The 11,598-nt window shown below is 37.4% G+C and overlaps 2 protein-coding genes across 2 annotated transcripts; both read left to right on the top strand.

Annotated features, from left to right (window-relative positions):
• Positions 1–389: 389 nt before the first annotated feature.
• drc3 (dynein regulatory complex subunit 3) lies at positions 390–3,869 on the top strand. The gene is made up of 12 exons (XM_041062876.1): positions 390–534; positions 616–732; positions 858–1,024; positions 1,137–1,283; positions 1,498–1,617; positions 1,718–1,830; positions 1,926–2,100; positions 2,216–2,347; positions 2,566–2,636; positions 2,991–3,114; positions 3,527–3,658; positions 3,783–3,869. Exons 1-12 carry the CDS (start codon positions 390–392, stop codon positions 3,867–3,869), a joined length of 1,530 nt encoding a protein of 509 aa, XP_040918810.1.
• An 880-nt stretch (positions 3,870–4,749) lies between these two features.
• Positions 4,750–9,481, top strand: gid4 (GID complex subunit 4 homolog). The gene is made up of 6 exons (XM_041062890.1): positions 4,750–5,127; positions 5,625–5,684; positions 6,453–6,560; positions 7,106–7,207; positions 7,356–7,486; positions 7,618–9,481. The coding sequence occupies exons 1-6, from the start codon at positions 4,903–4,905 to the stop codon at positions 7,679–7,681; spliced, it is 690 nt and encodes a 229-aa protein (XP_040918824.1). The 5' UTR covers positions 4,750–4,902; the 3' UTR covers positions 7,682–9,481.
• The last annotated feature ends 2,117 nt before the right edge of the window (positions 9,482–11,598 follow it).

Raw genomic sequence — 11,598 nt, 5'->3', positions numbered from 1 at the left:
AGAATCAGTTGACTGTACTTGAACGCAGCTTAAAGCCAGCCAGTTGCTATGTAACAGTGTGTAAACAACAGAGACTTTATTAAGGCGCTAGTGCAAGTACATTGGATTGGAACATCAACAGTAGCGGGGTTTTGCGGTTGTCGTTGGTAGGTAGTTACTTTATAAGCTTCTATAAGCTTGTTGACGTTAGCTAATAACGTTTGTTTCGCAAGCTCATTTATTCACGCTTCTTAGTAAGCTAATAAAAGCTAACATTTTCTTATCTACACCATCAGTTTTTTTTTGGTACTTTATTGTTTATCATCTTTAAGTGAATGTACTAAGCTCAAAATGAACAAAATATGATCTACTTTTCTTCTTCGAGCAGAGGGTTAAAACTCCACAGCAGCATGAACGGACTTCATGGGAAATCTCAGCCCATTTTAATTGATGAGGAGATTCTGCAGAAGGCAGTTGCAGAGCAAACTGGGTGTATTGTCAGTGCAGAGGGAGTACACTATGATGAAGTCCTTAAAATATGCCTGGAATACAGAAGTGAGTAAAAACCTGAAATTACCAATCAGTATATCAATGTATGAATTGGGTTTAGGTATGTGAGAGGTTATTTCTTCACAGACATCCTGAAGATTGACCACTTATGGGACTTCACATCCTTGGCCAGGCTTGATTTGAACAACAACCTCATAGAGAGGATTGAGGGCTTGGACCGTCTGATTAATCTGACGTGGCTCAGTAAGATGAAGCTTTGTATTTACATTCTTGTCGTAATGGTGCAGGTACTTACAAACACACAGAAAACATTTATCAGCCCAGTATCTACCAGTAATAATTACAATAATTCTGAATGTGTCTTTCAGATCTGTCATTCAACAGAATAGGGAAAATGGAGGGTCTGGAGTCTTTGCAGAAGCTTGAATTGTTGAATTTGTCCAACAACAGAATCTCTGTGATTGAAAACTTGGATAAACTTGAGAACATCACTCATTTCTGCATTGCAAACAACCACCTCCGCCAGCTGGACAACGTAAAATAAATTTCTTTCATAAATCTGTCATATTCTGTCACACACTACAGTTTCAGAGTATAACATTACAGAATGTTTACATAACCTAATGCAAATCTTATGCATTTCAAAGGTGCTCTATCTCAGGAAATTTAAGAACCTGTTCACCCTCAACCTATTTGGGAATCCTGTCTCTGAGGAGGATGATTACAAATTTTTTATTGCTGCCTACTTTCCAAACTTGAAGTGCCTAGACTACAGATTACTTAATGAGAAGACGGTAAGTATAAACAGTGATGTGTTTTGACACAAGTTGTCATCTACTGTAATCATATAAATTTTGTACACTTCTTCGTTCAAGCAATAGACATTCTTTTATAGATAATTTTCTTTAAAACCATTACTGTGCCTAAGCGTGTTTGGAAACTGTCCTCATAGGTATTTATAACAGGACGTATTTATATTGTATAACTAAATCATGTGTCTCTGTGCAGAAAACTGAAGCATCTATCAAATACCAATATGCCCTTGAGGAAATGAGATGTGAAGAGCTGAAGATAAAACAAGCTGTTGATGCTGAGCAAATCCAGAAAGCTGAACTCCAGTTACACACGGTAATATAAAGTTCTCGTTTGGTGATGCAGTCATTGTCCACAGAGCTCTCAAACTTGAAATGTGTATACAGTGTGTCAGTTCAGTTCTTCCTTCCTACAGGACGCCTTTGTGGAGTTCCTCAATGGCCCTTATCTGTTTAAGAGCATGTTCAAAGATGATCCGGAGGCAGAGACACTGCACCGTGTGACAGGGGTGGCTCATCTGCTTCAAACATATCCTTTGTTTCGTAGCTTTCTCATCCATTTTGGTGTATTAATGACATATAATCTTTGAAATCAGTCCTTGAATTCCTTGACCCTACATTTACATTTGAGCACCAAATGGTGGAACTGTGCAAGCAGTTATTTGAAATAGGCTTGGCTGAGCATAAACGAAGAGAGACAGAGGTAAACTCTTTCTTCAGTGGTCAGACAGAGGCTGTGACACATTACCAGCAGAAAGCATCACAGATATTGGCAAATTTTGAGAAGCAACACAAAGAGGTTAGTTAGGAAGAATACAAGATACCTGCACTTGGTTACACTCAGTGAACTTAAGTAGATAACTCATTAAATCTGCCGTTAGAGATCAGTATCTCTTTTGTTCACGCCTCTCTAGAGGATAGTGGAGTTGCAGCAGTTATCAGACCCAGACGAACAGAAGGTTAAGACCCGCCACTGCAAGGATGAAATCAACCAGCTCTGTAAAAGCCTCATGTCACTGGAGTTTCAGCTGGTCAGCCAACTGGAGGTAGGTGTGTGTGCAGGTGTGTGTATGAGTGTGTTTGTTTGAGTTTGTGCCTGTGTGTGCATCTTTTCTACCTTGTAGGCATCTGATCTCCAAATAAACTTCTCATATAACTCTATGAACAGAGGTGAAATAGTTTAACGTGTGATTGCATGTCAGACACTATGCCACTTTGGTTTAGGCTGACATTTGCTCACAGTGATGCTGTCTGTTCATTTCAGGATATCATTAAACAGTTGGACATCAACATCTCAGACATGGTTGGCAACTTCAGCGAAACAGTTCAAGGGACATATCCTTTTCCACTGCCCTGGAAAAGTTTTGAATAATTTCCAATAACTCTGATTCATTACTGTTCTTAATGAACTGTTTACTATATTTATATATTGATAAGTAAATATGCTCTTGAGAAAAAGATCAGGATACATCTTAATACAATGCCAGATTAACCTATCAGAGCATGATGGCAAAAGCTACCTCTGTTATAGGCTTACCCTCAACAAGATTTTCAGAAACTCCCTAGCTTTCTCTTAATCCAATTTGAATTGGATTCAATTAAAATGAAATCTTTGTCCGAGGGCAATTCTCTGTTTTGCCTCGTCAATAATGCAGTCCTATGAACGTGAGTTCTTTGACGCACTCATACATTTGCCCATTGTCGAGATCTGGAAGATAATTATCACCAGAAAGTGCGAGAGATTGCTGTTGCAACTCTGGAGAAAGTGGCCAACAGCAACATGGAAGAGGACATGCCAGATGATGTGAGAATGGTAAGCGTTACCTCTTTTGGACCAAGGTGACTCTCTAAAGGATAGGATTACATTATGGTCACTGTAGACTATTACAGCCTAATAGTAACTGCTGACGACAGCTTCTCTCTCAAGTTTGCTCTGTTCCCTCTCAGAAATAACAGAATATGACTGCAAGTATATGTTATAACATTAAAGCATATTATTGTCTGCACACGCGTCCATATTGACTCTCCAGTGTTACATTACAGTCAAAACTCTTCAAGGCCTGAAAGGCATTTGTTCAATTTAGCTTGCATATGAAAAGATGTGGAAGAATAATAGCAGTCTAATGTGACAGAGATTAATCTGAATTGGTCAGGTGATGTGAGGACATGGTTCATTACCAGTGTCAGTGCCCTCAGCCTTACACACCTGTGTTTTCTCTGTGTAGCTGTTTACAGACAAAGACACAGTGATGGATGCACTGGCCACCAGCCACGATAACCACCTGCTGAAGATCAATGACCGAGAGACTCAGTTGGTTACACGTGTCAATGCCTGGAAAGTGGCCCTTATTAAAGGGGTAGGGAGCCAGAAGTCCATCACAGCAAACACCCCAATTCATATTTTAGTAAGAATAACAAACCTCACCTCTGTACCTCATTGTCTTCTTATTGTTTGCTTTTTGTCTTCATGGATTTCTACAGATTCAAGACAAAGACCTGAAGCGGAGCCGCATGCGCATCTCAGACATCCACAGATATGTGGACCATTTGTGTGAACCGCTGGAATAGCTGCAGAAGGGTAATCTTTGAGACAGCTGAGTCCAAACATTCATTTTATTCATGAAATTTAAAAAAAAATGGAGAAGCCTTAATGGACAACTGTAACAAATTTTATTGTGTCCAAGTAAAAATATTTATCTGTTTTCTGTATTTGTTCCATAACCAATGACACATATTCCAATTACTTGCTGCCTGTTTTGATGTAATAAAGAACTTTAGAATATTATATATTATACTGTTTCAGTGTTTTTCCTTGTTCCCCAGCCAAACAAATACACTACTCTCATCTTTCTTTAAAAACAACTTGATTTAAGGAACATTAACACTAGAACTAGAACTAAAACAATAAAATAAGCAAATCCATTTCTAATTATATAACCCCCCCCCCCCCCAAAAAATATATATATATATATAATATAATAATCATATAAATCCATATGCATGTATATATATATATATATATATATATATATATATATATATATATATATATATATATATATATATATATATAGATAGAGAGAGAGAGAGAGAGAGAGAGAGAGAGAGAGAGAGATGTAGTGGGATATTGTGTCCAGTGCTCCTAAGACTGTTTAAAAAAATCTTCTGTGAACAATAATAATAATTATTATTATTATTATTAATAATAATTATAATAATAATAATAATAATTATTATTATTATTATTATTATTATGATAATAATACATATATTAAGGATACTTTCTAAAACAGGGACCAAAACATTAAATTTCCCTCATTTCTTTCATGGCAGTAGTCGTGTAGATAATTGAATACTTCTCCCAGAATGCGTTTTGGTACACTATCCAATAAGATTCTTGCTCAAACCGAGCACCAATGAGATTCAGGGACGCTGGATTCTCAAATGAGACGTTGCAGTACGCTTTCCCAGGAGCCAGTCCATGGACAGCTCACAAAACTGAACAAAGTTTTGGATCTAGGGGATTTCTGTGCAGCTGGCAGACGCTCCTCTGTCAGGGGCCCTTCACTCTGTAGCTGCGGTGTGATCAGTCACAAAGTTCATGACGGTTGCTGACGGTGACACTTTGGCGCTCATCATGCCTGTCCGAGCAGAGTGCTGCAGTACTACCGACTCGGCCTGCTCATCCTCGGCGTCTCTTGTCCCCCCTGCCCCGATCAACACCTACCAGCCGGGGGTGGCTACCTCGCTGCTGTACAGCGGCTCACAGTTTCGGGGTCACCAGAAAAGTAAAGGCAACTCGTACGACGTTGAGGTTGTTTTGCAGGTAAATTTGTCTGTGACATGCGCTATTTGTTGTTAACATTCGTTTTTTTTAAATTTTCGAATCAAAGTCAGCATGTATTTGCAGCTCTAGTTGCTAACTTGCTAACTTCGTAGACGTTAGCTCTATTTCAAACAACTAACACGCTGAACCAATATTGAGTCAACACAGGGGACTGTTTCTCTTCTCTGGCATTTCATTTTGAATTATAACCAAATTTCACCAGTGAACGTTTTCGTTACCTTTTTTGCAGTCCACATACTACCCAAACACGTTAGCATTTTGTGCAACTAGCTACCTAAATGAGTGAAATTGATGTATAAAATCAGCAGGCTTGCTAGAACAAAAGTATAATGCCTACCTGTCTGCCCACTTGTAATTCTTGTTTCTGTTCACACCAATCCTACTGCCATTTCTTTCATCATAAAGAAGAAGAACAATTTTTGCACCTGTGATTTCAGGCCAATTATGTGATCCTTAAATCTGTTTGTCTTGGTCAGCATGTGACTGTGGAGGACTCATATTTGTGTGGATACCTGAAGATCAAAGGCCTGACTGAGGTAAGCTTTGAAACTAGGTCAGATGTAGTATGCCTGACCTTTATTCAGTCAGACAGTAAGCACAAACTGGTTTATGCATTTTAACTGTGTTTAATCAAGTAAAAACTGGTTTCCACTTGCTTGATGCAGGCTGAATTGTGACAAAGATTAGAGGTAGAAAACTGAGGGGACATTAGGTTCAAGCCTCCTCTTTAAGGTGTAGACTCTAGTCCTTAGCTAAAGTGTGTCAACTGTATACCCATTACATTATGTAACATGTGGAAGGGGAGAGGTCAGCTGGATGGTGGAGTAAAATTTGGCTGTGGCAGAGAGGAGTGAAAGATGAGTCATTACCCATGTTGTGTCTGTGTTTGTTGAAGAAGTAAGTTATGTTTGAACTGACAGGGTGTTAATGGGAGATTAAACTAAGAGCTTATACAGTTACTGCAACATAATCCAGTACGTCTATATACATGAATATAAAGCAGCATGCACTGCTATGCACAGCTGCATCTTGATATCAACAGATATGAAAGACATGGGGAAAAAAATACAAAATGATAGGGGTTGCATCACGATTGCTGTCATGTACTATGTTCATGACCTGCTGCACAACAGATCCCCAACCATCGTCATGTCGCACAGGGATGAATTGACGGAGCCTGTTTTACTGTTTTAAGCAGCTTGAAAACAAATACAATCTGTGCTCAGAAAGTTTAGAAAACGTTTCACTGGCAGCTTTGTTTCAACCCTTTCTTCCTGTCTCACTTTTGTTTCTCTGTGTGACAGGAGTATCCCACTCTCACAACGTTCTTTGCTGGTGAAATTATCAGCCGAAAGAGGCCTTTTTTAACTAGAAAGTGGGACGCAGATGAGGATGTGGACAGAAAGCACTGGGTATGTTCTGTTGATCTTTATTCTGTCATTTTACTTTGTTGCAGGTAGGTACGGCTGTTAATAATTAATTGGTGAATTAAGAATTTGATTAATCTAGTGTACATTAAATGGCAGTGTGTAAATATGGTGCAGTATTATTGGTGTTATTGTTCATTGGTTAAGTATTTGGAGACGTTTTCAGCGGCAGGGCTTGTGTTAAATGATCGCTCAAGTTTAGAAGACTGCAGGATGTATACCATGAGCAACCACAACAGTTTTCCATATGATGGTAAAGACACATGATACATGTTGGAGGTTTAAGTTCACCCAAACTGTAGCCTGCACCTCTTAATCTAACCAGTTCACTTTCACTTTGTAAATTGTGAAAATTTAAGTTTAGTCTTTTATTTTCTGTTCTATAAGCATGTAATGGTTAATAATGACATTTTACATGGCAGACACTCAATTGAGAAAATGAAAAACTGCATCCTTAGCTGTGGTTGTTGTCTCGTTGTCATGTCTTTAGTTTCTGTTCTCTAACAAGTATTTCATGTGCTCTTAACCAGGGCAAGTTTCAGCCTTTTTACAAATATGCCAAAAGCTTCAACTCGGATGACTTTGACTATGAAGCACTGGACAACAGTGATTATGTCTTCATGAGGTGGAAGGTTAGTGCATGATCTCACTGTCACATCTCATCTCATCTCTCTTTCTCTCTCTCTCTCTCTCTCTCTCTCTCTCTCTCTCTCTCTCTCTCTCAGTCTCTCTTGTGTTAGCTTTGAACTCTAACCTGTACTCTTTTGCCTTCACTCTCAGGAGCAGTTTCTAGTTCCAGACCACACTATCAAAGATATCAGCGGTGCCTCCTTTGCAGGCTTCTACTACATCTGCTTCCAGAAGTCCACAGCCACTATTGAGGGTTACTATTACCATAGGAGCTCTGAATGGTAATTACCAATCCTAATTGAAGCTCAGCAGCATTACAAACTAAATTCAATAAAAGTACATGTAATTTTTCTTATGCTGATATTACTCTCTTCTTTTTTTTTTTTTTTTTTTTTTTAAACTTAATCTGCAGGTACCAGTCTCTAAACCTAAACCATGTTCGAGAGCACAGTATGCCCATTTATGAATTTCGGTGACACAAACATCCTGGGATATTGAGCGAAGTAAGGGACAGTACGTACTGCCCTGTGCTTAAATGGGATGGGGACAGAGGGCCCTTTAATGTCAAGAATGGGGGTGACCTGTTTTCCTCACTGCGTGGAAATAAACATGTGGTCAGACTCCTCTTCTGGTGGTCTGAAGGAAAGACGGTAGAGTGAGACAGAAGACCTGAAAGGAAGACAGATGGACAGTTCTCACAGTGGCTGTAGAACTGATGCTTACCTTGGATTTCATTTTTAATTTTTTCCTTTTCTGGCTTGATTTTATTTCAGTTTTGTGCAACTGATTTGTTTGCGCTCTCACAGGATCTGATCAAAACAAGTTCCAGTTTTCCTTCAGTGAAGACACCATAAACATAAGAGTTTTGTTAAGTAATGCTCAGTTTATTTCTGGTTTTGTTTTTGTTTTTTTTAATGTAAAGTATCTTTGCTATATCGCTTTGACGCACTATAGTGATTAATGCAGAGTATGATGGAGAGGGTCTTTCCAAGGTCTGTGGAAGTGTTGATCAGAGATGGTATGAATTAGAACTGGAAATGGTCATTAATAACCAATAACCAATCATTTCCAAGCTGCTGTGCTCAAAACATTGATGTCTCAACAAAAAACAAAAAAAGTCTGAAAATGGCTTCACATTGACTTTTCTCTATGCAAGTCAAAGTTCACTAATAGGAAGGATTTCTTACACCACGTAACTTATTATTTTATTTTTGGATAATTTCTCTATGAGAGTGATTTATTTATTTTTTTTAATCAAGATGGGAAAATGCAAAGAAAATTAAGAAAGATGAAAGAAAATATAGAGGCTTATTTAATTACAGTGACCAGCAATTGAAGCTCAGATATGTGACAATATATAATTAATTATAATAATCATAATTATTTTTGAAACGCAAGGTTTTCCAAAATTTTGGTCGCATGAAAGGTGGACCAGAAGAATAGAGAGACAAATTTTAGTTTTCTTCAGTTTCTGTCTACTCATGGTCATATTCATTTGTCCCACATTTTTTCCATGTGTAGAAGCAGTTAAAAAATTTGGCTCTATTGGTTTATTTTACCACATTTTCCTCTTTTGAAAAAGTCAGAAAACACGTAGAGCCTCGAGTAACATGCTCTTCTACAATATGTTACTGCTCTGTCCTCAGTGGAGAACATTATGTTAAAAAAAAAGCACCTTGTGTGGCTCGATGAGTATTAAGCTGGAAAAAGCGATGGAGAAAGAATAAAACCTCTTTTGATGCTTTAAGAAAAACCTGCTGCCTTACAGTTTTAAATGTTTGTAAAGATCTTTTTTTTTTTTTTTAAAGAAAATAAGACTACTACTATTTGAAAGAAATCATGAAAGTACATTTCTGTGTTTGAGGGAAATTTTTGAAGATTAATTAAAGTTTTCTGAAAAGGGTTGATGGAAATGTTATCTGCTGGAGAGTGCATGTACTCTGCCTGCCTCTTTGTTGCCTGTAGACTTTCAGCGGGCTTGGTGGCCTGCAGCATGACATGTGGACTTGATGGGTTAGGTGTGAAAATACTGTTTGCATTGTCTTTTTTTTTTTTAACCCAAGTAAGTGGATGTGAGATGTTACAATCTGAGTGACTTAATTTGCTTTTTCTTTTTAATTAATCATATAATAGAGAAAACAACAAAATGTGCAATGAAAGAAACTAATGTTTGCATGGGAGCGTGTCACTAAAAGTATTGACTATGCCTGATTTTTAAAAAAGGTAAGTTTAAAGAAGATGATGTATGATAAATCTGCTATGAATGTATTGTATGAAGAGAAATAAAGAGAAAAAGTTTTATATCATTGCTTTATCTAATTTTTTTCAATAAACCCAGATCTGATAAAGTTCAGTCAAACCTCCCGTGTAAGAGACTTTCACAGAGATCAGAGCAGCCAGCACTAGGTGTCAGCAGTGGACCATGAAAAGGTTCCTTTATCTTTCAGACACATGTCAGGGAGTCCAGTGAATTACCTAAACGCACATGCATACATGCACATACTATAAATATATAATTAAAATATACATGTATATCGATCTTAGTGTTTTATTCTTTATTGTATACTTGGACAAACTGTATTTTGATGCTTTGGCAACATTTGTTGTTGTTTGTTTTTTTTAAATCTTCCTAGTTCTGTTGTAAAGCTTTGTATTGTCTCTAACTTAGCTGGCGAGAAGTAAATCGACAACCAAAATGTTGTGGAAAAAAATATTTTTCGCTGCTACAGGTGAAGAACATAGATCTGTCTCCCTTATACACGCCAGATAGGACAGATCGATTTTTTTAATTAATTAAATTAAATTCACACTTTTGATGTCAGATGTTAAGAGGGACTCTAAAACATGGTTTGGTTGTCTTCAGGCGCCTGGAGACCAAAGGTAGTCTCATATTAACAATGTGGCTTTTTCAAAATTTCAACAAAAATGTGCTCAGAAACAATGGATATGTTCTTTTTTTGTTGTTGCTATTGTAATCAATAGATGTGGCTCATGTTTGGCGTACGTGCCGTAGCTAATGCCAGTCGCCTCAGCGGATGGGGAAACATTTTTCCACTGAACCACACAAGGAAAGAAGTGTTAAAAATAAACGTGGACAAGCCCTGTGTTAATCCAGGATGTACTTAGCAACATCTGTATTACTGAATATGTTACAGTTCACTGAACTAGTGTGTGTGTGGTGAAACTAACCACAGTGTTGGGTTTGTTATGGTTTTAGTGGCTGGTGAGAATGATGGGGATGAGTGCAGCTCAGTCAAAATGGGGATCGACCTCATTAGAAGTTCACTCAGTTCCTGTTTTATTCTCTATATGTACTTTGTGTTGCTTCGGCTCCTGCCAACTACAATGAATAAATAAAATAAATACATTAATTAATTAATTAATTAATTAATTAATTAATTAATTAATTAATTGCAATAAATCTAATCTCACGCACTCAAATGAGGGTTTGAAGTCATACTTTCTTTCATAAATATTACTTTGTTTCTCGTCAATTTAATTTGACTCTTCTCTGTTTACTATTTAGTCTTTTTATCTGTTTGTAGAGTCAAATGAAATTGACTAAATTTACATCTTATGTAAAGAAACACTTAACTAACTTTGTATTTCCAAGGAGTGACGGTCAGTGGGTTTTCTTTTCACCTTTCACAATGACAGAAATTTAACAAAAACTTCATTTATTTGTTTGTTTGTTTTGACGTGTATTTTTAGCGAACCATAACTCCATTTAAGTGAACACTGAATCTAAAAACTGCTATTTTCCGATGTGATGGGTCTGAATAAAATGAACGGATGGGAGCTAAAAAAGAAAAAGAAGAAAAAGAAAGAATAAATTTAATCAATTGAATCATCTCATCACTCTGGTGCTTATAGATAGATAGATAGATAGATAGATAGATAGATAGATAGATAGATAGATAGATAGATAGATAGATAGATAGATAGAAAAGGGGTAGAAATACACACACACACACTACCCCCTTTCTTTTTTTGTATTTATTACATAAAAGCACCTTAGAGGAAAGTGCCACTGTAATTTCGTTGGACATTGTTCAATGACACTAAAGGCTATTCTATTCTAAGAGAATGGACAGTGTGAAGACGTTTACCAGAGGAGACCCTGAGTGTTTCACACTTATCCGCTTTCATTGTTTGAATATTTCCTTCTGCTAAGGCATCCTAATTTAGAATAAAGGCCCGTTTGTGACAATGGGGTTATGTGTCTTATGTTACAATGCCAAATATCGCGGTTTTGGAGCAATGCTGGAGTTTCCTGTATGTGACGAGAAATTTTTTCCACCTCCGAGCGTGTGACTCACGCGGCCACACCTGCGCAGGTGGAGCAAATATAAATTCACCTGCAGAGCATCACCGTTTCAGTCTCATACTAGGG

The sequence above is a fragment of the Toxotes jaculatrix genome, chromosome 18, assembly GCF_017976425.1.
Source record: "Toxotes jaculatrix isolate fToxJac2 chromosome 18, fToxJac2.pri, whole genome shotgun sequence".
Lineage (NCBI taxonomy): Eukaryota > Metazoa > Chordata > Actinopteri > Toxotidae > Toxotes > Toxotes jaculatrix.
The sequence above is the reverse complement of the archived record's forward strand: the minus strand, read 5'-3'. Positions and strand labels throughout refer to the sequence as shown.

Excerpts from the sequence above, each read along its gene's own strand:
- drc3 (XM_041062876.1), top strand. The coding sequence starts at position 390 with ATGAACGGACTTCATGGGAAATCTCAGCCCATTTTAATTGATGAGGAG. Across the intron at positions 1,284-1,497 it reads GATTACTTAATGAGAAGACG|AAAACTGAAGCATCTATCAA; the intron begins GTAAGTATAAAC and ends GTCTCTGTGCAG. Across the intron at positions 2,348-2,565 it reads AGCTGGTCAGCCAACTGGAG|GATATCATTAAACAGTTGGA; the intron begins GTAGGTGTGTGT and ends TGTTCATTTCAG.
- gid4 (XM_041062890.1), top strand. The coding sequence starts at position 4,903 with ATGACGGTTGCTGACGGTGACACTTTGGCGCTCATCATGCCTGTCCGA. Across the intron at positions 5,685-6,452 it reads AGATCAAAGGCCTGACTGAG|GAGTATCCCACTCTCACAAC; the intron begins GTAAGCTTTGAA and ends TCTGTGTGACAG. Across the intron at positions 7,208-7,355 it reads ATGTCTTCATGAGGTGGAAG|GAGCAGTTTCTAGTTCCAGA; the intron begins GTTAGTGCATGA and ends CTTCACTCTCAG.